This window comes from Scatophagus argus, chromosome 22 (genome assembly GCF_020382885.2).
Source record: "Scatophagus argus isolate fScaArg1 chromosome 22, fScaArg1.pri, whole genome shotgun sequence".
NCBI classification, from domain to species: Eukaryota; Metazoa; Chordata; class Actinopteri; family Scatophagidae; genus Scatophagus; species Scatophagus argus.
In genome coordinates, this window is record NC_058514.1 from 6,536,290 (window position 1) to 6,560,568 (window position 24,279).

The following is a 24,279-nucleotide window of genomic DNA, read 5'->3' on the forward strand; positions in this document are numbered from 1 at the left end:
GGTTTCCTCACACAATCCCAACATGCACACTAAGTTAATTGGCTACTCTACATTGCCCCCAGGTGTGAGTGTGAGAGTGTGTGGTTGTCTGTCTTTGTGTAACCGCCGACCCCTTACGGATAAGAGGCATAGAAAATTGATGAATGGATGGACAAATTAAAGTTTCGAATTCGGTGTTACTTCTCATTATGCACAATGGCCAAAGCCAGATTGCTTTCACTGAGTGACTCTCAGCTCTGGTACAGCAGGTGGAAAAAATTAGTTGGAAATGAACACAGGGCAACAGGTGCCTTTACATAACTTGGTCTGATTAGGAAATCAGTTGTGGGAGGAGTCAGGCCTGCATGAAGCTTCCTTCACAAGCACTATTGGCCAATTTCCCCCACACACGTCATTATGCTGTCTGACGCTGGGTATCTGCACTGAAATGATTATGGGACTGAAATGATACTGATGAAAAAACTTCTACAAGAGAAGCCAAACTGATCAAATATTGAATACTGAAGGTGCCAGAAGACAAGCAGCTGTGTATTTTTTTTTTTGCCTAAATATCTAAACTACTTATATTGAACTAACTCACACTATGCACACTGGTCATGAAATAACCTGCAACAAGATCTAAAATGAGATGCATTTGTGTCCACTGATAAATTTAAGAGCATGTGGTTATTTTCTTCAGTGTCAGTGTGTCTGAACAGCTGTTTTTCTATTTATTTTTTTCTTCTGTTTTTTGCATATCATGTCACTGTTGCATTTCAGTATGGTGTGATTTGTGGCTGCCACCTTGTCCAGGGCTCTTTAAAAGGGATGTTTAATCTCAGTGGAATTTCCTGGTAAAACCAATTGATAAATAAAACACACACGCAAAGCCTGCTTTTACACACAGAAAGAAATTTAAATAGACACGCACACACACACACATATATGTATATGTGTGTGTGTGTGTAGACACTGCTACTTCTGCCTCTGAGCGGCAGGTCAATTTAATCAGCCAATTCAAGTAGAGTCAGTTTATTTTTTAGTATACGGATTATTGACACATTTTACAAAGATAATCCCCACATTCCCCAAAGTACATTATCTGTGCTGGATACTAGTTTCAGCTGTGCACTTGCTCAACCACACTGTTTACTTCACTGATGTTGCTTGGTAGCAGGAATGATGTCGATACAACAACAAAACTTCCAGTATGAAAAAAACCCAAAACAGCCTGTGGTGTGTGTGGTAATTGCTTCAGTTGTAAAAGCACAACACCTGTCTCTAGACGACACAGATTGGGGGGTGTGTCGACATCCATGGAGAGCAGTGTAGCAAGTTCAGTTCAGAGTCTTTCCTTGCTCCTGTTGGAAGTGCTTGTTAAGACATAAAAGGTAGGCTGGAATGTGATACTGAATGTACTGTAAAATGTGTTATAGTTTTGTTTTCTTTTTGCCATAAAAAAAAGAACAGAAGACTTATCCTTTGAATGACTGAAGTGGGTGCGGATACTTCCTCATTATGCAGAATGATTTGGCAGAAAAACAAAAAACAAAACAGGAACATCTCACCTTAACGCACCTCTTACACAAATATTGAACCACTACAGATGACAGGTACTGTTAAAAATTAAAATATTTAGATATTTAAGGACACTTTCTTTTCTCACAATCTTTTAATGTTGGGTGAACTTATCTTTCCCTTCCTGTCTTTTCCAGAAGTCAAACCTAAAAGTAATAAGCTGTCTCAAGATGTTACTGTATATTTTAATCGTAATTTGTCAAGGATAAAATTGACTAGAAATCCTCGGACCACAGAATAATCAGTACGTGTGTCCAGAATCATAAGCAGGGCTCCTCATTTTCGGCCTTTTTATATCCAATGAAAATTCAGGTGATGAACTGCTGGAACACAAATAAACACACATAGACACATTTGGTTTGGTTCTGCCAGGAACTTTGTTTATTAAGCTCTCTGTTTATAAAAAATGTATGCTCTAGATTATCTGTTGACTTTATTTGTACTGAATCAAGTACTCTGGATATATTTGATTTGGATCAAAAATAACAAAAATAGTGGGATGATTGACATCATTCACACAGCTATCGTGAATGTTTTCCGAACTTCCATGATCAGGTTTTTGAAAATGGTCTTGTCCGACGACTGATTTGCCGATCATCACACGTGCTAGAAATATTATTTTCCTCGGTTCACTGCTCACACCTTGTGTTTCCCCGCCATACGTATTCAATGGATGTGTGCTGCTTCTGCTGTATTTATCCGCATGTGAGGCATGTCTTGCAAAATATATTCCTAAAAAAAACAGAAACTCAGGTCAACAGTCAGACCTACATTACATTTAGTTACATTCATTCATATAGTTTCGCTGACAATTATTGCTGCCTCACTTACCTTTCCCATATACGTGGGCATGCAGTCCAGCTAATCGTAAATCAAAGTTATTCTTGCAGATGCTGTCAACATTTTTGATCTCAGTTCCATGAAAGAGTCTTCTCTCTTGAATTTCTTTGATGCCTTTAATCCTCATGAGCTGCTTCTTTTTGCTTTGACAGAAACAATGAGAGGGACCAGTTTGATTATGAAGAAGAGGGATCGTTAAGGGCAGAGAGGAAACTCAAAGAGCTACTCACCTGCAAAAGATGTCCCAAAGGTCCAAATTCTGTATCCTGCAGATTGATATAATGGATCTGTCCAACAGCCCTTCGTTCTTCACATAACTCTCCACACACTGATATTCAGGGGTGAGTTCACTCAGAGGGATTAGCTGTAAAGTATATTAGAAATGCACATTTAGTAAAGGCTTCAGGCAAAGAAGAATTTTTAAGTTTTATTATAGTTTTTAAATGGCTGGTTCTGATTTTTATAAACATCCAGGAAGTTTAAACATGCACAAGGGTGAACATAAAAGTTTAGATATGGGACAGATAGGTTGTTTTTGTCAATGTCAATGTCAACCAAAATTTTGTATTTCTTGTCCCTTTATTGATGTTACTTTCTATATTTTATCTGTATTGCGTTCAAGAAATTGTGAAAACAGATTCATTTATTTTTTTTATTTGAAACTGGGCCTACCAGACAGATAGCTTACTTATGCTGATTACAGCTCATGCTCATGTTATCAAGAAAAAGTAACTCAAGTGACTGCGACTACTTCAAAGTTTTTATACGGGATTGGTTTGTAGATATCACCTGATATGGCCAGGTGGGATCAACCCTTTCCCAGAAGACAGGAGATTCATTGAAGCAGGAGCAACTGTGGGAAGAAAGAGTTAATGAGTTTGCATTGTGCTGAGTTTCAGTTTCATTTTGCAGGAAACCATACTGACGTAGTCATGGCTCATTTAGAATGAGCGTACGTTATATCTGATTTTTATTTGTTTTACGCTTTGCTTCACCTTCTCCCAATGTTGTAGCCCCGGTGGACTCTTCTTTGCCTTCCTGTGCTGAGGTCAGTCTGCAACATTGCTGTACAAGAACATAGGGTTGGCAGTTATATCAACCAGGTAAAATAAGACATACTGTGTACTGTTTTCTTGCTAATAAGAAAATGTAGTCACATACCTGCAAAATCAATTTTGGTGTTACAGTTGGATGAAACTGTACTTAGAACCCCTTTTGAGTTTTCTTGATAGTATCTTTCAATGTCCTTACTGCTAAGGGGGTTATAAGGGTCGTCCTGTGGCATGGACAGAAACAGAAGATCAGCTATGAATCACTTTCTGCTGTGTGTACGTTTTTGTGAGGTAAAGGCCTCACTGTAAAATAAACAGTTTCCAAATCACTTTACCTCCAATCTGTGCCACCTTCCACAGTCTGCCAGGTAATGCCAATGCCATGGGGTGTCTGTAGTGTCCATGTCTTCAATTTCTTCATGAAACATCGTGTTGACAGGCAAATAGATTATCACAACAAAAGTTAAAATTAAATGTGTAAGAAACAAAACAACCTTCCTCTCTCTGATGTATCTGGGTACCTATTCAGGATGACGTCCGTGTTGACTCATTTGAATCAAGTGTGATTTAAAGGCCACACCTCTGAGAGGCCAGCTTTCCTCACTTAGAAACCCAAGATGAAGAGCTAGTGGCATTCTTACTAGTATGAGGTCATTTCCCAATTCTTCACCTGTGACACATAGGTTTTAAAGGAGATAATTTAACACGTTTTTGTTGAAAAGTTTATTAGTTGTAACGTGCAAACTACAGACACACAGATAGCTTCAGACATGCCTACACTCACACACAGCTGTAGTATGAAGACATCAGGAAGTTCCTTCACTTGTCTGTATCCACCATGAAGATCAATTTCTGTACTGCTGCGCCACCTTGTGGCAAACTTAATACTTTGACTGCTCTTTTGGGTGCTTCAACACAATCAAACGGAGAATTCAAGAAACGCACACAGCAAAGCAATGTTACATTGTGTGGTTAATTTTCATTACAGTACTATACATGTGCTGGCTACATTCACTTTTCTTTTGACGATGAATGAAACCAGGTGCAGAGAAAACCTGCTTAATCCTCGAAAGAAAGATGTTCGCAGGTGGAGACATCACACTCGGATGTGGTCACGGTCAAGTCTTGTAAAGATTGAAGTCAAGAAAAGATACACAGACACATATTGCTCAAGGACCACAAAGGAACACAACATCACAACTTTATGTCATTGTGACACAATTACAAAACCTTTCATGGAAAGGGGAAAAAGGGCACTGATGCATGGTTTTAAAAAAAAAGTAGAGGTAGAAGCGTTTTTTTTTCTTCTTTTTGAACAAAAAACAAAAAAATAAAAATCCATGCCTACCTAATACATTGTACTTGGTACACAGAAATGTCAATGTCACTAACTAACGGTGCTAAATGAGTAAGTGGGAACATGTTATGGTTTTTGGTTTTGTTGTTTGGGACCATGTAGACATGGCTTGTAAATAAGCTCATGCGTGGCACTATGGATGAAGGGCTGTGGCTGATGGCAAGACATCACCTATAACCTACAGGCTGCAAGTGCCACTCAAATTTTAAACACCTGTGCACTGATATTGAACAAGCAGGCACAGATTCTGCATTTAATTCAAATTCACCAAAAGAACTGACTGTCAGTCAGTATTTTCATCCTTTTTTTATGTCACAGAAACATCCCAACCAGAAAGCAGGCCTCTCACAATATACTGGACAGTACACAAGCTGTAGACAAAGTCTTTACTGTCTTTTTAATTTTCCAATATCCCAAAGGCACTTTAGATTGCTCGTGCTCCCGAGCAAAAGTCCCTTTAGCTTTTTTCTATCTCATCCTGAATATCCAGAATACTTCCATGTTCTAGACCCAACCTTTCTTAAAAAAGCACATACAGGTTTCAGTAGAATTCGATCAGATACTCTGGGTAAATCTGATTGCTGTCAAAAATGACATAAATCTTTGGATTGGCCATATCATCCACACAACTGTCATAAAAATTGGTGAAGCTGGCATCCTTGGAGGGTGGTCTGCAGTACATGGGATGACCGACTGTGTATTCTCCAACAAGCACTCTGGCCAGGAACATGGTCTTGTAGGGTGGCTCACTAGCAAATATTGGTGGGGCGAGCCCATGTCTCTGCAGGGTGGTGTTGTGCTTCCCCGTGGTGTGACAGAATTTACTGGAGTATTTGGCATCTCGGGCGAAGTAGCTCCCTGCAGGGTGGAAAATTGAATGAAATGTTAAAATCAGATGAAAAGAAAAGTGCTGTGGATTATTTCATGATGTCACATCACAACACAGAAGGCTCTACCTTTGCCATAGACATCGCCATGGCTTCCTGTCAGCCGCCAGTCAAAGTTAAATGTACATATAGCTTGTATGTTGCTGTGTCCTGTGCCATGAAACAGCATTCGCTCCTCAATATCCAATGTGCGCTTGACTTTTCGCAACTGTGTTTTCTTCCTTAGGGGAGAACCAAGGAATCACAACACAACACAGAGTACTGATCACTTTGTTACAAAGTGGATTTTAAAGGGCTCAAAACTACAGTATGACTGTAGTCATGTAGAAAGATAAACTTAGTGTGATAGTTTCACATGTTTCATTAAAATCAGCTAAATGTTTCAATGAAAATGAGAATGCTTTCAAGTGGATTTCATTCTGCTGCTTTACTTTAACAGAAGGAGTGTTGTGTGTACAGGAGCTGAATGACTTGTTGTAAATGAATACACGCACAACATAAAATAATAAAATAAAATAGCTCTTCGGACAATGTGTTGTCCTTTAAAAACAGTACAACAACTGTCTACCTGCAGAAGAATTCCCATAAGTCCAGGTTCTGAATCCTCTGGATGGATTTGATTGGATGATCCATAGTCCTTTCATACAGTCTGGCCACTTCTTTAAACTCATAGGTGTCTCTTCCGAGCTGGATGAGCTGCAAAATCACAATCACACGTGGGTTAAAGAGGAAAAGTAATGGTTAGTAACGAATACTAGTTTTAATTTGTGATTTCAAAATTATTATATGAGGTTTTGAATGTCAAACTCACAACAATCGGTGTGTGTGTGTGTGTTTGAGGAAACCTGGTGTGTGTCACAGTAATGTGTGTTTCTTCACTCACCTGATAGGGCTCGTCTGTATTGATTCTCTCCCAATGACATGGCACTGGCAAGGCAAGATTATCACAAATAAACCTGACAGAATAAATGAGAGAGAGAGAGCAGCATGAGACCGAGTTCATTTTCATTCTGTTAATGCACCAATGTCATTTAGGAAAAGCATACAATCGAATAAAAATCATCTTCTAAGATATTTGAGCCTGATGCAGAAATCCTCTTTTCTCTTGCTCCCGGTGTTTGGACAGACCAAAGTTCAAAGCTAGAGTTTACATCAAAATTCCTGATGCTGGCAGTCACTTGAACACTGATCTTTCCATTAAAGCTTGGTCTCGTAACTAACAACTGCATCCTGCTCTCTCATACACCTTTTCTTTGTTAGATGACAAAAAGTTCTGTGGATGTCACTGAATCTTACCTGAAGCCAGTTGCAGAGTGGAGGGAGCGTTTGATTGGTCGCTGTTTCCCTGTTGTTACATTTATCTGCCGCATAACTAGAGAGAAATATAATTAAGACAAGACCAACAGGAACTCGTTAATATTCATGCACAATTTCAGAAAGAGGATTAGATCTGACTCAGTCTTTACCAGAACTCTTGTCCGCTTTTCTTTCACACATCTGTGAGCTGAATCCTGCCTGACTGATGAAGTATCTTTAATATTTCTTTACCTGAGAAGTCCAGTCTGTAGGTGTACTTCGCTGTGTAGAACTCCATGACACCTCGTTGGTTTCTGTTGTAGCATTGCTCAATCTGAGCACTTGTCACAGAACAGGCTGCACTGGGATCAATCTGACAGGGGAATTTAGGAAGATGAATTAGACTGCATGCACCAATCACTAAGGCAAATTCCTCTTCACTTACATGGCAACTTTCACAATAATGGATTAATCTTTTACGTAATTTTGAAGGAAAAAGGCAAACATGTTAGTTTCAGCTTGTTAGCAGTGATTTCCCATGTTTGTTTACATTTTGGCTTTGACAATTAACTTAATCAGTTAATTGCTCACTGAGTGATTGATTTACCAACTAATCATTGCAGCTGCACTAAATTTAACATACATGCAAATTAGTGTGATGAGTGTAAATTTACAATGTCACAGGATTGACAATAATGACACCCAGGAATTTTATCGACTAGTGGACCTCAGCCAAAGGAGAAGAGCAAGTCTGTGACATTATAACCTGCAGACATTTGGCTCTCAATAGCACACAGTCAGAGACTTAGGTATCGCTGTATTGCTGTACTGTAAAGCTGTCATGTCCTGTGGACTACCTCAAACATGTGCCACACTCCACACTCAGCCAAGTAGAACCAGCACCAGTTGGGCTCTGAGGTGTCCATCTCCTCAGTCTCAGTGGACTCCTCCTCTGACGATCTGATGGCTAACATAGCTAAATCTGAAATTAGTTAAGTGAAAGCACGCAAATAACACATTTAGAGAAAAAGCAACTAAAACAAAAGAAAGTAGGCAGGGGGCAAGGTGATGTTTTATTCATGTGACAAACCTAACGTCAAGGAGATGTTTTTAAGCCATGGTCGTGAGGGCATTTCATCCTGTAAACAAATTCAAATAATACAGGAAACTGCCATGTCGAGCTAGCTATCATTAGCAGCTGCCGCACCCGACTCGTCTCAACTCCAAGGGTGTCTTACCAGTTTTCGGCCTGTCCCTAACTGGGTCCCTGCCTTTACCGGGATATAAATCCTCCATGCATTAAGAATATATTACTACAGCAATCAAAGAACTGGAATGAGAGTCGATGACTAACGCTACAGAACATTTTCGTCTTCCTTTGCGTTGTTTACTTTTATTTCCTGGTTCGACACGCACGATGCGTCATTGCGTCATTGCCCTGTGTGTGACGTTTACGTTTCAGCACTGCTGCCCTGTTTGTCGTGCCAGATGAGCAACCTGTCCATCTAACGCAAACATGACGTGATTTGACTGCAATAGGTTATGTGTAAATAAATAAATTGTTGTCTCTGGCATAAATAGCCATGACATAACAGGCTGTGGGCAGAAAAGGCGGAGGCCTTTGTGTGTGTAACTTGGGTGACTGACTGACTGAACGGTGATTTAACGTGTTTAAGCTTGTTTCGCGGTTGTAGACATAAACAAAATTGAAATGGTGGAAAGAAATGTTAACGGTCAACTGAGTTTTCCCTTTTTGATTTTATGCAGATTTATATAAAATTGCCCGCTTTGCAGCGAGGAATTAATAACCAAATTACTTTGCAGATTAACATTTTATAAGGCTACAAAACTTGTAGCGCTCAGCTCATACACGGTGAAAACTACTTACACATTTATATACACCTGTAAGTCTATCATAGCCTAATCCGCAACACCTAATTATTAAAACCTCGTTACTTTAAGGCCAGTTTTAATGAGGTATTTAGAACTGCGGTGCTTCTTCCACTAAACTTGGTGTACCCATGGGGACAGTTATGTGTGTGTTTGCGGGCTGGACACACCTCTCCTTCAGGACGCACCCCTCTTTAGAATAAAGCTTTTCTCCAGCCTTGGCGTGGTGATCAGGGGTGTTTTGTCGTCGGAGCACACATCAAGCCCACGGGTGAGTTGCATGCATTCACATATCTTTTATGACGCTATTTTTTCTTAGTCTCGTTTCTGTAATCATCTGCACAAGGTAATCGATTTATTTGAAGTCATGTCCAGTTAATGATATTTGGAAGTTTTGTCAGAGCCTTAAGAAATAACAAGAGGACAATAACATAGGCTACTGCAGTGTGAGTTATTATTTGAGCGCTATCGGTTAAAGGCTTCTGTTCCTCATATGCATATACAGAGGAGAGCTGCAACCTAAAGCACGATTTGTATTTCACTGTCCCTTGTGTCTATTATGTGTGCATGCAACAGACTTAGAGACCATGACTGAAGAAACAATTGGAGGCGCTCCTCCTAGAGAGCCCACACCGAAGGAGAGTCCTGAGGAAGGAGTTCAGCCAAGGGAGAAATGGGCTAGCAACTTTGAGTTTATTTTTTCCATGGCTGGTGAAATCATCGGCCTCGGAAATGTCTGGCGTTTCCCATATCTGTGCTACAAGAATGGAGGAGGTGAGGGGACAATATGAGGTTTGTGGCTGTAACATTGGATAAGTGGCTGCTGGAGTTGGATAAAAGCATTGCGGATAGGCTAAGAATGTGTGCACATGTCCACAAGATCTAAACTTTGGTTTTACTTTGGTTCTTCTGTCACTATTCATGTTATTTAGGTGGGGCAGGGCCCTTGAGATTACATGTTTTCTTCTTCCTCCATCTCTATTTGCAGGTGTCTTCTTCATACCTTACTTTGTGTTCCTCCTCTTCTGTGGCATCCCTGTGTTCTTCCTGGAGACGGCATTGGGCCAGTACACCAGTGAGGGCGGGGTGACTGCCTGGAGGAAGATTTGCCCCATGTTCCAGGGTAAAAGCAAGACAGATTTAGACAGATTATTGTCAAATTTTTGTAGAATTAGTCAGTTCACATGCAGGAAATGCATGATTTGCATTGTTCTTTCTTCACTGTTCATGTTAAAGTGCAGCTGTTTGCAAGGGAATTGATAAAAGCTCATATTTAAATTTAATGGATCATTTTTTCCCATCTACATAAAAGTTCTTACACAACAATAGCTGCCTTGTTTATCCACTGTCAAGCTTGTTTTTGCCAATATCTTAATTTCAAACAGGCAAAGCTTGTCTAAAACAATAATTGCCAATACATTATAATGAATACTACTTTCAAAGTGAAATCACACTGACAGTATTATCCATATATGTATATATACATACATATATATATATATATGCATTAGAGACTGGGAACCAAAGCAGCACTGAGGAGCTGCAGCTGTTGCATAATACAATAAACGACAGCAGAGACTTTCACTAACAAGTGTTACTGTGTCCTGCAGGGATCGGCGTAGCGTCCCAAGTGATTGTGATCTATCTGAATATCTACTACATTGTGGTGTTGGCATGGGGACTCTTCTACTTGTATAACTCCTTCAAAAGTCCACTGCCTTGGTCCACATGTGACAATGAGTGGAACACTGGTGAGACCGGCTTTGTGGCAGTTCAGTCTTAGCTTGCTGAAACATGTCTATATATACATGTCTATCTTAGCTGTTGCATTCAGAGGGATTTTAACATTTTGATATGAGCCACACCCAGTTCAGCTTCCTCTTTCTTTTCTCAACCTCTTAGTGTCATGTCACAGTGAAATTAGCACCTTTGCCAACTCCCATTTGTTTAAAAATGACTCCAGCTGGTCATTCCTCAACAACTTCACCTTTCCTGACTATGACAACGTCACTTACATGTAAGTTGCATCTTTATCATAACACACCCATGCTTTAATGTGGTTAGAGTAGGAGGTTCTTACATGTGTTACTGTAATAAAAACACATTTCATTGCTGCCTTAGCACAGTTTAGAGGTGAAAAGAGAACTGATAAATCTAAATCACTTTTGACAATTGGAGTGTTCAATGGTAGAAAAATGCCATAATAATATAATTGTTTGACATTCTGGGAAAAACTGCTTTCTTGCTCATAGTTAGATGTGCTGGGTGATTTGGTCCATAAAAAGTCATTGTCTATTTCCACTTTAGTCATTGTCTATTTTTCACAGTCCCAATACACAATATAAACTGTGATCTTTTTCCTCAGTTTTGAAATGCCCCATAGGCTATTGCTCGGCTTGAAACAGCCTATGCATGTCTCCATTTAAACTACTTAAAGAGTTCTTTCTTGGCACAAGGTCCTCATCCGCTAGCTATAACTCACATGGCATAGTTTACAATTTGTCATGAGTGTCCAATTAGCGCGGCCATTTAGTCGACTACATCATTCTACTGGGTTGCTTACATAGCACTGATGTGCTAGTGAATGATGTTGTGTGACATTTAGAAACAGAAGTAAGAGGACACTGAACATTGCAATATACGATCTGCCTGAAAAGTAGATTGTGGATGCCGTGAAGATCAATCACAGTCTAAATCACAGTCTAAAATCGTCTTGTTGCTAACCCCTAGTGAGATAGAAAGTTATTTATTTAAAAACAGTGTCATCAACATAGTTTTTTTATTCAAGAGCGCTGACAAGTTGCCTCTTTAACTTTAAAAAGTTAAAAAAATTACAGTTGGCTGTTCTGTCATAATCAGTTATCATTATCAATAGCACTATCGGTGACACAAGGTAAGCAGAACATTTGGATCCAAATGCAGGAGACGATGGGCAGACTTGATCAATATGAGAACTGAAAACAGGACTTAGATACAAACTAAATGGGTTTGAAAAATGAGGGATTGAGAACAGGTGGAGGTAGATGAGCAGAGAAGCTCAGGTGAGGGGAATGAAGTGATGAAACAAGAAAGGACCTGATAGGCTGGGGGAGACACTGGGAACAAAATCAGTACAGTGTGACATGTTGGCCGTGATGGAGTCAGCTCTATGAGTCGTCTCCCGTCAAAGGAAGTAACTGAAGACATGGCCACAGGTTACGGTGGTCAGGTGGTGTGCTGTACTTTTTGTTCATAGTATCGATCTTCTCATCTAACTCTTAGCAAAAAAGTGATTAACTCTTGGAATAATAATGATAATAATTAAAAACAGTGCTAGTAACATCCCTTTAAACGTTATTGATTGGCTATCTGTGTGACAGAAAATCAGTTGAAAAGAACTTGACTGATAACCCATCCAAAGCTAAAACAATGACCAAATGTTCTTTAGCATGCTGTTTTACTTAACTTAATTGAAAGTGACTGAGTTTTTTTTTATTTATATTTCCAGGGATGAAAGTTTGGCATTGAACAGATCACCAGAAGAGCAGTTTTGGATGTAAGAAACACTTCTCTTCACTTATCTTCTTAAAACCCAGCGTCGTTGTCCTTGAACTTTCACTCAGCGAGAACTCTTAATGCACATGGGGAGGCTATCTTTACTCTTGGGGCCTTGGGTGAACGTGATGTTAGTGGTGAACCAACAAAAGTTGACCCACGGCCACCCAAAACACAGCAGTGAAAGTGAGTCGGTTACATTACTCGGATGAATGACAAATCGCACGGCCTTATTCGCCTTCCAACATTGACTACAACTATTTTGCCTCTGTGTATTTTTCTCACTTCTAGATATTATGAAATATGGCTGCTGTTCTTCACATGATGTTCTCCTAATCTGGTGGCAGAACAGATATTGGGAAATCACTACATTCTGTCAAACTGCATGATGAGAACAATATGTGGCCTTTTTTATCTGCTGCTTTTCTAATATAAACTGAAACAGTGCAAAATAAACTAGTGCAGCTTTAAACAGCTGTATCTGTGATGCAGATGTTTGGCCCTTTTTGCTGTATTTGAATTTGTTGGACATCCTAAAAGGAAATATGGATTTCTGTGGATTCTTCTCATGACATTTGTGGTAGGCTGTTTTTTTATTTTTTGCAGATGGAGAATGCAAACAAAGAACACAGTGTTTTTTGTATGCATTGCACATCTTTACAGGCAATATTCTGCATGCTTTTTGCAGAGTATGCAGTTATATATGTCTGGTAATATGTCTGATCTCTTTCCCACAGTAACCGCGTGTTAAGGCTGTCAGATGACATGTCCATTGCTAAGATGAACTGGGACCTGGCTTTGTGTCTCCTTCTTGCCTGGGTTTTGTGTTACTTCTGCATTTGGAAGGGAATCAAAACCACAGGAAAGGCGAGTACTCCTTTAGCATACATACACAAAACTGTTCTTGATATTAGGCAACAGCCCCCCCCCCCCCCCCCCCCCCCTTTCGTAAAACATCCACAAGCTTGTGAAACAACTACTGGACAAACTAGAGGACCATGCACCTGAACTTCCTCCCACTGTTCAAAAACGAAACTCAAATATCCCAACTATGAGTGCTGCCATCTTGCGCATTTAGAGCTCAGGACTGCTCAGTAGTGATCAAGCTGTGGATACTCAGGCTCGAGTTCCTGCCCATATGCACCTGAACCAATCGCAAGCAGCCCTCAGCTATCATTTATGATGTTTCACTGCTTTTTTTGTGCTTTGAGTTTTTAGTTTGAACCATGCGACCTCTTCTATCATTCAGGATGAGAGGTCTGTGTCCTATACTGGAGGAGCCTTTTGCTTCACTTTTGGGGATCTCTCATGTCTTCCATCTTTATATACAGTCACTGCCCAGCACCAAATGACTAGCTGTTTAGCATTACGGAACATTTAGCAGCTAAAGAGCCAGATATTTCCCTCAGATGTTGGTACAGACCAACATTGAAGCCAAAAGGAGACTAAATACAGTATTTACATCTGGGAGGTGACCAAAAACAAATTATAAATGACTGTCGATGTTGGCCCATGTCTGCTGAATCTGTAAAAAGGCAAGTGTTTGCTAACACATTAGCCATGCCATTTTTGCAAGGCTGTAATAGGTCATTGTTGGGTTTTCTGCTTGGTGCTTGACTCCCCCCAAAAAAATCACTTAATACAGGAGTTTGTGTGCACATATGGAGTCATAATCTACCTATTTGTGTGCATTTTCATGTGTGCAGGTAGTGTACTTCACTGCTACATTCCCCTACCTGCTGCTGTTAATCATTTTCTTCCGTGGAGTGACACTCCCAGGAGCCGCGGAAGGACTGAAATATTACCTTACGCCCGACCTCGCCAAGATTGCTGATCCAGATGTAAGAACTTGCTGTAACAATCAACTGTTCTTCTAACATTGTTGGCTGTTGACACAACATTGCACCAACATTATAATACCACAACAATACAGTACTTTAATGTAAACAATTGCAGAAAGAGTCAGTACTTCGTCATTAGACGAAGCATTGGCATCGCAACGAGCTGTAGCATTATCTGTCTCTTTACAGTACTCCACTCCCTCTTTAACATTCCTCTTTCTAACAGGAAGAATACAATTCCTTGTTATTCTCATCCCCTCTCCCTCCTCTTCTTTTTGCCTCGACTCTTGCTTCCGGTCCCGAGTCTGAGTCTTATCAAGAAAAGCAAACGAAAATCCTTTTCCAGTGAGAGATTTGTGAATGTAAGCTTTCCCCTTGAGTTTACAGTAACATCACCACTCAGGAGCACAGTGCTCTCCATGGGGAGTTTATCACACATTTTGAGGCTATATTTACTTCATAAAATGTCAATATTACTTGCTTTAAACTGATTCCAAATTCGTAATTTTACGTCAGTGCACATTATTTTGATTTATTTTCATAAAAACCACAGTGCCCTCTATATCGCGTTCTTAAAGCGGATCTGGAATTCACTCTGCATTATAATGTCATTTCTAAACTGAACAGAGGGAGAATTCAGAGGATCATTTAGCATGTTCTTGCACAATGACAGCATCTGTTCCAGCCAGTAAATATGACTTAAGAAAAGGAGTCTTTCTTTATCATCACCCCCACCCCCTCTCTCCCTGTCTTCCCCTTGAAAGTTCACAGCATGACTCTCAGCTTCAGGGTTCCCTGAAGGTTAAGCTTGTGCTTGTGTAAGGGGTTCACTTCCTTGTGTTCTGTGGACATGTGTATGTGCATGCATGCACATGTTTGTATGAACATTCCTGTGAGTGGCGATTAAAAAAACAATCTAGACTTGTTGATGTTGCACAGAGAGTTGTTGTTTTTTTTTTTATTCTTTTCCAGTTTATATCTGCTTGACTGGATGCATATGTTTTTGTCCCATGCATCATGCAACTCAATTGATATATCTGATCATCTCACCATTTCCTTAGAGTTAAAGATAGAAGACAAAATGTGGCTGCCCCTGTAGGAGCTCATCCCGTTCTGAACAGCACTGATTCATTGTGGAAATTTTGTTTTTTTAAACAATCATTGGAAGAAAAGGGAAAAACTGTGGGAATATCTTTTGGAGTAATATCGAAAACAGGTGAAAACAGTTACTGTTCAGAGAGCAGAGTTATGCAATGCTGGATGCTTTTCCAAAAAAAAAAAGATTTGAAAACAGATTTGCTTTAGCATGCTTTAGATGCAAATGTTTTTTTCTTTTCTTGAGCCACAGATGAAGTAATGGAGATCTGGCCTGCATCTGGGTTCTGTTTAATGTATGAATGTGTCTCCTTTTGTTTGTGTGTCAGTGTGTGCATGTGTGAATTTGTATGCAGAGCAGCCGAGAGGACTTCAAATTAAAATATGCTTCTAAGGTCACAACGGTTTCCTCTTTGTCCCGGGTCAAATATGAAGATCTTTTGTGACAATTTGGTCTCCGTTTCTCACCCGAGGCTGGGAATAAGTTAAGCCCACCATGGGGCCAGACTAAGGGCTTGTACATTGCTTTGGCGCTTTGCCAGCTGTGTGTTTTAGCTGGTGAGACTCTCATTGCAGTGGTGTCTTTAATGTTAACCAGATGCTGTCAGGACGAGGGCCTGCAGACAGATTCCTGTAAACCGGACCGCCTACACTCACAAGCCTAAATTCTCACAAATACAAACGCACATGTGGCGCACAATCACTCACTTAGTTGTGAATGACACAAAAAGAAAAACGAGGATGTTTTGTCTGTTTTAGGCACATTTCATGTACAGTTCTGGTTAGTTGTTTTGACCTGATGAACATTTTTTTTTTAATTATTGATCTGTAAGGAAAGGAGTTAATGGAAAGCATATGCTCTCAGGCATTTTAACAATGTCAGCTTTCACGGTCCCTCCTAAATCTTCCAAAAGTGACTCTCTTGCCCACTTTAGGTATGGTTAGATGCAGGGACTCAGGTGTTCTTCTCCTACGCCGTGTGCCAGGGAGTACTGACCGCTCTGGGGAGCTACAACAAATACAACTACAACTGCTACAGGTCAGTGCCATTACAAATATGTCACTCATCACATTTCCAGTTTTACATTCACGTGCAGGATTTTCTTTTGTTCTTGGTATGTTGTAGGGATTGCTTGGCACTGTGTTGTCTGAACAGTGCCACCAGTATCTTTGCTGGTTTGGCTGTGTTCTCAGTGCTGGGATTCATGGCACAGCAGCTGGGCATGACGATGCAAGACGTTGTCAATGCTGGTGAGATAATTTCTTACTTTTTTCATCTGTGTCATTTTGACTGCTTTCAATGTGCATTTAATACATGCTGGTATTGAAATATCTCAAAACACTTTCTATATTTATTTTTTTATGCATGCATTTAATTATTTTTGATTTTGAAGTGACAACAATGAATTAAATTAATCCATATATTTTTTCAGTAATAGTGAAAATGCTCTTGTTCCCGCAGCTCAAGGTACCATCTTCATATCCAACATCTTTCTTTGTATAACCAGCAGTTCAAAACCTACTGATATTCACTTTAATATCTGTATAATATATGTAATAATATGTATGACAAAGAAAAGAATCAAATCTTTAAAGATGCCCGAAGGAGCAAGTGGTGGTTAAAAACCCTATTCAATTATCAAAACAGTTGATTCATTTTGCATTGCTTTGTATTGGTTAATTGGCTAATTTTGGCAGCTTTAATACATTGTGTTTTGTCAGTGGTGACAAGCACCAACAAGTCCACAAGATGGCATCTTGTGTTCATGTACAGTTGGAAGATTTTTTACTTCAAAGTTTCTAAAATTATGAACACTGTATGAAAACTGGTCCCCTATCTGGGCAAATCTGAGGGGTCATGAGATGATCAACAGGATAAAAATACATGCTTCACTTGTAAAAAATTACTTTAATTTCTTTTTTCTCATTGTTCAGTAATACTTTGTCTTCTTTCCTTTGAAGGGGCCACAAGCCAGAAAGTTTACCAACTACTGCGTTAATGGACTTTAAATAATGAAGACTGCAACAACACATCCTGTATTGATAAACGCATGTGCTTTGTGTAGGTCCTGGTCTGGCCTTTATAGCTTATCCGAGGGCTTTGTCGATGCTGCCTGCTTCATCCTTCTGGGCTGTTCTCTTCTTCCTCATGATCCTCTTCCTGGGGCTTGACTGTCAGGTATGTATGTAATGTAATCATACGCACTGTTTCCACCTCATATTGTGACCTGGTCTTTTCCAATCGTCCCTCTCACAGTTTGTGTGCGTGGAGAGCTTGGCCACAGCCCTCACCGATCTGTTCCCACGTCACCTGAGGAGGCCGCACGCCAGAGAGCTGCTCGTCTTGGCCATCGCTGTTGTCTGTTTCCTCCTGGGGCTGCCGCTCGTCACTGAGGTATGTGGTACAGCTAGCTCTAAATCCTTAGCTTTCTTGGATAACAGATTAACTCTGTTAACTTTGTGGTGTATCCTTGCAGTAGGCTGAGCATCAGCTGGTATTCATTTGATCTGTATAGACACTAAACAGAGATGGTGAATATGGTAATCACTTACCTGTTAAACGTCAGCATGTAAGGACTGTGACAGCATGTTAGCATGATATTAGCATTTAGCTCAAAGTGACCTCATAGAACTGCTCACATGGCTGTCAATTAACGTCAGTCCCTTCATTAACTTCAGTGTATTTTGCACCAATATGCGCATCATCTGAGCAGATTTTTATCTCGTTTGACTCTTTTCATAATAAATGAGTATCCACGCTATGCTATAAACTATACACATAATGTAGCCTACTACACACATCAGTAATTCAAGTGTTTACTTTTACAGTATATGTAAAATATGGGTAACGCATGCTCTGCTGTATGTGGCACTCAGACACAGGAAATTGCTGTTTAGGGTAGGTTATTGTCCGGACAGTCAAGTAGAAAAAGTCCTGACAGATAATCTCTTCCTGCCTGCTATGACTTATTTTCCCTGCATGATTTTGTTTTCCTGCTTGTGTTTCAGGGAGGCATTGTCCTCTTTCAGGTGATGGACACCTACGGTCCCAGTGGAACCAGTCTCCTCATCATTGCCTGTACTGAGACTATTGTCATTTCCTGGGTGTACGGTAAGTCACGCCATTAGCTGCAATCACTGCACTGCATGAAACGGTGAACTCCTGCTGTGCTGCTTCTCCACACTAAAGTGATTTACAAACTTTGCTGTGATGAAACGCGTTTCTTCTAAATATCTGAAATATTTATAAAGGTCAGAATTATGATGTTTTGAAACAATTTCTGGCTATATTATTGTAAATACAAAAATTATTCCCAAACATCTTAGAGGGCTCTTAAGGTGAAAAACTGTTTGGAGATGGACTTTTATGAGACAATAAGAGAAGAAAGAGCTTCTATAGCAGAGGAGAACGTGGCAGAAAGACAAAGGGGTAGCAGAAATATTCTCACAGCGCTGACTGAGTTAATGAAACACTGCAGATTGATGTCAGAAATGACTGCGATCATAACACTAGGATTGCTGGCCACAGGAAACATGCGCTGATGACTTGGGTCTGTTGCAAACATTCGTCTGCGCAGCACAAACAACTCCAATGCCTTCATTCCCATCCACCCGCTCACTTTAGATTACAACACATACCGTCGCTTTGCAGACATCATGCCTGCCTACGGTGGATGACTCCTGTTCAACCACCCGTCCTCATTAAGATAACAGTTTTGTCTCTTCATAAATGTTTAGGCTAAGTAAGGAGTGTGTGTGAATATGACTCCTGAAGAATATTGCTTCCAATTTAATATCGTCTCTTGCCAGGAACTTTTGCACTAGTTAGCAAAGGAACTTCATTATAATTTTTTTTTTTTATCTTATGTTATCCCGGCGGCAGCATTTGTTTCATCAGAGTAACCAGCTCAACTCACTGTATCTTTATAATCTTATCTGTAGGAATCCAACTCTGAGATCCATGCACGTTTTGTTTCTGTCCTGAGCTACATAAAAGGAGCTCCCACCAACACAACACAACAGGACATTTTGATGAGATTGAAAAGATAACAGGATTCTGTTATTTTTTGCATTAGAATTAGAGTATACTGTAGATACACACCTGCTGTTTTTTCAGAAGCCACACTAAATCTTTTTCAGCAGCTTCCAGCTCTACTTTTTTATCTCAAACAATGGAACAAATGATTAGTCGACGCATAATTGTTGCTGGCTGATCTCAGTGACACTGACATTCACTGTGATCCTCTGACTCTGCAAAGCTGATAACATTAAATCCTTCAGCCTAGACTGTGCTTTGTAATGAATTAACAGAAATACTTAATTTAATGATTGATATCACATAAACATTTGCTATCAAAACTAAGAACTATATAATTTTAAAAGCTGTTTTGTTTATGAAAGTTTAAAGTGATCAAAATGAGCAAACAGCTACTTAACAGTTATAACACTTACACTAAAATAAATAAATAAAAAATCACCCAACAGGTTGATGACCAAGTACTCAATCTGCTGGACTGAAATCACAGAGAAACAGGCCTTTCCTGCCTCACACACGCTTTCTTTCCTGGACGTTTGATCTGTGTCATGGTTTCTTGCTGCTGTTCTCTCTCCCACTCCATATCCCGGTCTTTCTCTGCCATTACTGTAGAATCCTCTGAGCTCTCGCTGCTTCCCACCACTTCGCTGGCTAAATTACAACATGTGGGAGGAAGTTCCTCTGTTCTCATATTTGTCTTTCACATCTATATACAATGCAATATATATATACACACAAAGGGTTGGGTCATACAAGTGTACTCAGTTACTAAATACAAACTCCGTGGCAATTTTTGTAATACTAACATAATTATAGACTCGTCCGCAAAAAATTGACTTTCACAAATATGCTTTACGTGTCTAAAAATCTCATCTCAGTGTAAATCTAGTGCACTTTTTATATTCAGCATTTATAGTTGGTCAAATCAAATTACCCTAAAAAATACAGCACTGTCACAAACTACTGCGTGTGTTCAGCCACATGGAGGACGTCGCTTTTGTGGTGCAAGAGAGGCCTTCGCTCACCATGTTCATCTTTCATTTGCAGTGCAAACTAAAAGGAATAAAAACTCAAACATCCTTTTAGTTTGCAGCGACACATCCTCCGCTGCAAACCGTTTCAGAGTGAGATATCGATCAGTTTCTGCAGCTGCTTTCTCTCCTAGTTCGAGCTATTTAGGCATTCGTTTGGCCCCTCAGAGTGAGGTTTGTGTAGGGAGAAACTTATTCCGTTACGTGGATTTGAAAAAGTCAGCGTGCGGATGTTGTTCCATCCTCATCGGTGTCCTTGATCTCATGCGCTTCTTTCTGTTTTTTTCTTCTTCTTGCTTTCATTTTTCTCTCCTCCTCCTCCTCCTCCTCCTCCTCTATTTGGCAACTCAGGGTAAGAGCTTTCTCATCTCCATCTCACTCCTCCTCTTCCTCTGCTCCTTACCTCACCTTTCCTCCTCATTACTTCAAAAGTAGCAGTACCTGCACGAGTTCTGCATTCCAAATGTATTTATATTTGAGACAAAACAGTAAATAAGTATCAAAGGTAAAAGTACGTTTTTATACACATTGTATGTAAAAATCTGGATTTGCAAAGTAACTCGGCTAAATGTAGCTAAGAGTTAAAAAGTAAAATATTTCATTCTCTGAAATGTAGTGGCATAGAAGTAGAAAGTGGCTTGAGATTAAAATGCTTAACTCAACTACATGTACCTCAGGTCTGTACTTAAATACAGTACTTGAGTAAATGTGCTGAGTTATATTCAACCGCCAATTTAAGCAGTACGTTAATTTAGCAGCAGGTTGAGGTGGGGTAGAACAAATAGGGGGAATAAAATGGAAATACTACCATGGATTAAGCAGGTTGCTACCAAACTACAACAACAATCCGTACTTTGATACCACTGGATGTCACAAAGCCGAGGTTTCAGTCGAGGGCCCCCTGTGTTTGAGTCTTCCTGCAAAACCATTTTGTTTCCTTTGACTGACCAACTCCTCCCATCCTTGGCTTTGTAGGTGCAGACCGTTTCTATGACAACATCGAGGACATGATTGGGTACCGACCTTTCCCCGTGCTGAAGTACTGTTGGTTGTTCATCACGCCGCTCATCTGTGTGGTGAGATACTCAGATCTGTGCCACATCTGCTGATTCATCTCCTTTGCTCTTTGCTTTAATGTCCATTTCCACTCATGTTTCCGTTTGTGTTCATTATTTTCCTAACTTATAACCTCTCTGCACACAGATCTTTCTCCCGCCCTTCATCACCCCTCATCTTTGCTTCTTCCTGGTTCTCCCTCTCCTGACCTTTCATCTTTAATGAGCGTTTCACATGTATTTTCATACTGTGACGTCAGAAATTATGCTTGAGCTCACACATGAGAATTACATGAAAATGTGGACTCATTTTAAAACACACTTAATCCTAAGGCGTTCAAGTCACTTAAAGGAGCATACTGGTGTTTTTGTATGTTTAATCCACATAAGTCACTTACAGTTAAATACTGACCATTTTCTTCGTTTGTTACATTTATTTATTTCAATTTCTCACAGCTGTATAGTTATGTATACAGCATTTCAGCAACATAATGTTCTCCATGTTCATGCACTGAAGCTTTGACATAAAGTTGTATGCATTCATTTATATACTAACAGACAGCAGTGAACTGGCCGAACTACAGGAGGTAAATGCAGAGTTATCGGAGAATTACTAAGCTTGTCTGTTAGATGCCATACGTCACTTGGGTTTATTTTCGTTGGCCAGCTGTCATATTTTTGTGCACTCCCTGACATTCCTGAGAAGTGTAGTTTTTTCGTTGAGGTAATGAGTCATTCGTTAGGTGAACTTTCTGTTTTCTTTCGAGAAACGACTTTCGTCTTGGTGGAGGACAGAAAGCATTTTCTAGTTGACTGTCATTATGCATTTCCTATGTTTTTAGTCTTTCCATACTGATATATGAATTTGGAAAAAAAGCGAAAATTCTAAACAATAGCAGGCTAATTAGGACTTGATAAATTTACTTGTTTTTAATTTGAATGTCCAGCCCTCAAACTGTCTGGCCCTTGGACAAATGCATTGATGACCCCTGATGTAGAATATTAAAATGAAAAAACACTGGCACTGCCTTTAAGTTAACACCATCAGAAAGTTAGGGGAAGGCTTTATAATATATTACATATGTTATCATATAAGAATTTAATTTTATTCAGCTCAAGTTTCACTTTTCTTGACACCATGACAGTTTTTTTTAAAGCTCAGCAGCGCACTAACTCGACCATTTCCTGTCCCCTAGTTCACGATGCTGTATAACCTGACACAAAGACATTCTTTGGTGGTGTACGGTTATGTACCCGGCACCTGGAGTGCCTTGGTGGGTGGGCTACTTGTCCTCACTCCACTGATATGCATCCCACTATTCATTCTGGTCTCATTGTGTAAGGTGAGTGAACAGTGAAGTTTTTTTTGGTAATTTCTAAATATAATTTATTTAAGTATAATCTTTTTTTCTCAGCATTGTGTTAACAACATTACCTTTCAATTGCCTTTACATCCCGAAAACAGAACAACCAAAACATGGCGACACCATCCAGTGATCTGCGTCAGGCTCGACCACACAAGCCAATTCTCACACTGTTTAAAATGGTCATCTTCAAGGCACAGGCTCGACCAAACAGGAGGGAGGATGAGAGAAGCGAGAAGCTCATGATGGAGGAACCCAGCGGCGTTTGATGGTCACTGGAGAGAGACTGACCGACCCTCAGCAAACACTGCTGCATGGACGGCCTCATAGAGTTGTACGAGTCTATGACAACAAACACTTTTTAATCATATACAAAGTTTTCTAAGAGTTTACACCTGTCATGAATATTCAGGGGAATCTGTCTTGTTTTTTAGAATGAATAATAAGGTAAAAGTAGTACAATGTAGATTTTTTTTACACTCTATAATCCTTTATACTCTGATTGCCTTAAGGTACTCAAATTTCGCATTATATTCCATAATATTTTTGGACTTACAATGAGCAAAAAAAAGTATCAAGACCTGTGCCTATCATCTTAACTGTTTCATGTATTCTTTTTCATAAAAAAAAAAAACAGCTGCTGCCTACATTACCCACAATGCAACAGTTCAGTCTGAGGATTGTGTGTTGTGTTTGTAGTGCTGATGTAGCGCTGAGCCTCAATCGGAGATGAAAGGAGTGAACTACAGAGGTCTGGGAAGATGGGTTTCTTTCTACCTCCCATTTTCAAACTCAGTCAGGCCCAACCGATGTCGACTCAGTTGACTTGAGGCCCTTGCTCAAGCTTCATGCAGCTCCCTCTGGAGCCACAGTGTAATTCAGCTTTTTCTCACATGAAGTTTTTCTTTCAAACACCTGTAAACAGAGTTGTGTAGCACATGTATAATGCAGACAATCTGTTACATCCTTCATTGTTGCTATCAATCAATGCAAAATTTGAACATTTGTCATTTTATGTGATGGTGCTGTGATGGACGTTGATATTTGTACACTGCATTGTTTACTTCTTACGTCATTGACATAATCACTACATTTATCACTGATGTATGTCCAAACCAAATGGGACCAATTTTTCTTTCAGAATGTGCATGTCATCTTTGATTCATTATATGTGTTCATGCTTCAGTATGGACATTGGTAGTGCACTTTTTGAATTTACTAAAGTATCAGTATGCTAACTATCCCAGTGCATTGTGTCTCTTTTAATTCTGTCCATACTGGTTTCGGATGGGAGTTCAACGCAAGGTCAAGGTGATCAGCTTGTCCGTTCAGTGAATGAATCTCAGGTTTTGTAGCAAGAAAACCAAAAGTATTCCACAAATTTGTGTATCGTCCTGGTTCTTAAAATAACTCTATACACTGCTGTGTTTGTATGGGTGATGTC

The 24,279-nt window shown here is 39.8% G+C and overlaps 3 protein-coding genes across 6 annotated transcripts; 1 reads left to right on the forward strand and 2 right to left on the reverse strand.

Moving 5' to 3' along the window:
* Nucleotides 1-1,225: 1,225 nt before the first annotated feature.
* Nucleotides 1,226-24,076, forward strand: LOC124053541 (sodium- and chloride-dependent betaine transporter-like). Of its 2 annotated transcripts, XM_046378787.1 has the most exons (18): nucleotides 1,226-1,370; nucleotides 2,550-2,738; nucleotides 3,411-3,500; nucleotides 9,456-9,653; nucleotides 9,868-10,002; nucleotides 10,490-10,630; nucleotides 10,782-10,896; nucleotides 12,367-12,414; nucleotides 13,151-13,280; nucleotides 14,120-14,254; nucleotides 16,285-16,388; nucleotides 16,476-16,600; nucleotides 17,416-17,528; nucleotides 17,607-17,744; nucleotides 18,359-18,461; nucleotides 21,392-21,492; nucleotides 22,668-22,814; nucleotides 22,937-24,076. In XM_046378787.1, the coding sequence occupies exons 4-18, from the start codon at nucleotides 9,467-9,469 to the stop codon at nucleotides 23,102-23,104; spliced, it is 1,890 nt and encodes a 629-aa protein (XP_046234743.1). In that variant the 5' UTR covers nucleotides 1,226-1,370; nucleotides 2,550-2,738; nucleotides 3,411-3,500; nucleotides 9,456-9,466; the 3' UTR covers nucleotides 23,105-24,076. The 2 variants fall into 2 exon arrangements, with proteins under 2 accessions (XP_046234743.1, XP_046234742.1); XM_046378786.1 differs by lacking the exons at nucleotides 1,226-1,370; nucleotides 2,550-2,738; nucleotides 3,411-3,500 and adding an exon at nucleotides 8,472-9,150.
* On the reverse strand, nucleotides 1,916-4,493 carry LOC124053543 (protein mono-ADP-ribosyltransferase PARP11-like). Its single transcript, XM_046378791.1, has 7 exons — nucleotides 3,785-4,493; nucleotides 3,559-3,673; nucleotides 3,393-3,462; nucleotides 3,187-3,250; nucleotides 2,628-2,761; nucleotides 2,389-2,540; nucleotides 1,916-2,289 (listed from the first exon to the last, which is right to left on the reverse strand). Exons 1-7 carry the CDS (start codon nucleotides 3,875-3,877, stop codon nucleotides 1,991-1,993), a joined length of 927 nt encoding a protein of 308 aa, XP_046234747.1. The 5' UTR covers nucleotides 3,878-4,493; the 3' UTR covers nucleotides 1,916-1,990.
* Nucleotides 4,771-8,416, reverse strand: LOC124053542 (protein mono-ADP-ribosyltransferase PARP11-like). Of its 3 annotated transcripts, XM_046378790.1 has the most exons (9): nucleotides 8,228-8,369; nucleotides 8,080-8,128; nucleotides 7,847-7,971; nucleotides 7,242-7,362; nucleotides 6,990-7,065; nucleotides 6,577-6,649; nucleotides 6,262-6,389; nucleotides 5,763-5,914; nucleotides 4,771-5,664 (listed from the first exon to the last, which is right to left on the reverse strand). In XM_046378790.1, the coding sequence occupies exons 2-9, from the start codon at nucleotides 8,120-8,122 to the stop codon at nucleotides 5,348-5,350; spliced, it is 1,035 nt and encodes a 344-aa protein (XP_046234746.1). In that variant the 5' UTR covers nucleotides 8,123-8,128; nucleotides 8,228-8,369; the 3' UTR covers nucleotides 4,771-5,347. The 3 variants fall into 3 exon arrangements, with proteins under 3 accessions (XP_046234746.1, XP_046234744.1, XP_046234745.1); XM_046378788.1 differs by lacking the exon at nucleotides 8,080-8,128 and having other exon boundaries at nucleotides 8,228-8,416; XM_046378789.1 differs by having other exon boundaries at nucleotides 8,080-8,367.
* Nucleotides 24,077-24,279: the final 203 nt, after the last annotated feature.

Coding starts and splice junctions, on each gene's coding strand:
- LOC124053543 (XM_046378791.1), bottom strand. CDS start 3,877: ATGTTTCATGAAGAAATTGAAGACATGGACACTACAGACACCCCATGG. Junction 3,463..3,558: donor CACCAAAATTGATTTTGCAG/GTATGTGACTAC, acceptor GTTCTTGTACAG/CAATGTTGCAGACTGACCTC. Junction 2,762..3,186: donor ATCCCACCTGGCCATATCAG/GTGATATCTACA, acceptor TATACTTTACAG/CTAATCCCTCTGAGTGAACT.
- LOC124053542 (XM_046378788.1), bottom strand. CDS start 8,285: ATGGAGGATTTATATCCCGGTAAAGGCAGGGACCCAGTTAGGGACAGG. Junction 7,972..8,227: donor TAGGGACAGGCCGAAAACTG/GTAAGACACCCT, acceptor AACTAATTTCAG/ATTTAGCTATGTTAGCCATC. Junction 7,363..7,846: donor GAGTGTGGCACATGTTTGAG/GTAGTCCACAGG, acceptor TTCCCCTGTCAG/ATTGATCCCAGTGCAGCCTG.
- LOC124053541 (XM_046378787.1), top strand. CDS start 9,467: ATGACTGAAGAAACAATTGGAGGCGCTCCTCCTAGAGAGCCCACACCG. Junction 14,255..16,284: donor CCAAGATTGCTGATCCAGAT/GTAAGAACTTGC, acceptor TGCCCACTTTAG/GTATGGTTAGATGCAGGGAC. Junction 16,389..16,475: donor TACAACTACAACTGCTACAG/GTCAGTGCCATT, acceptor GGTATGTTGTAG/GGATTGCTTGGCACTGTGTT.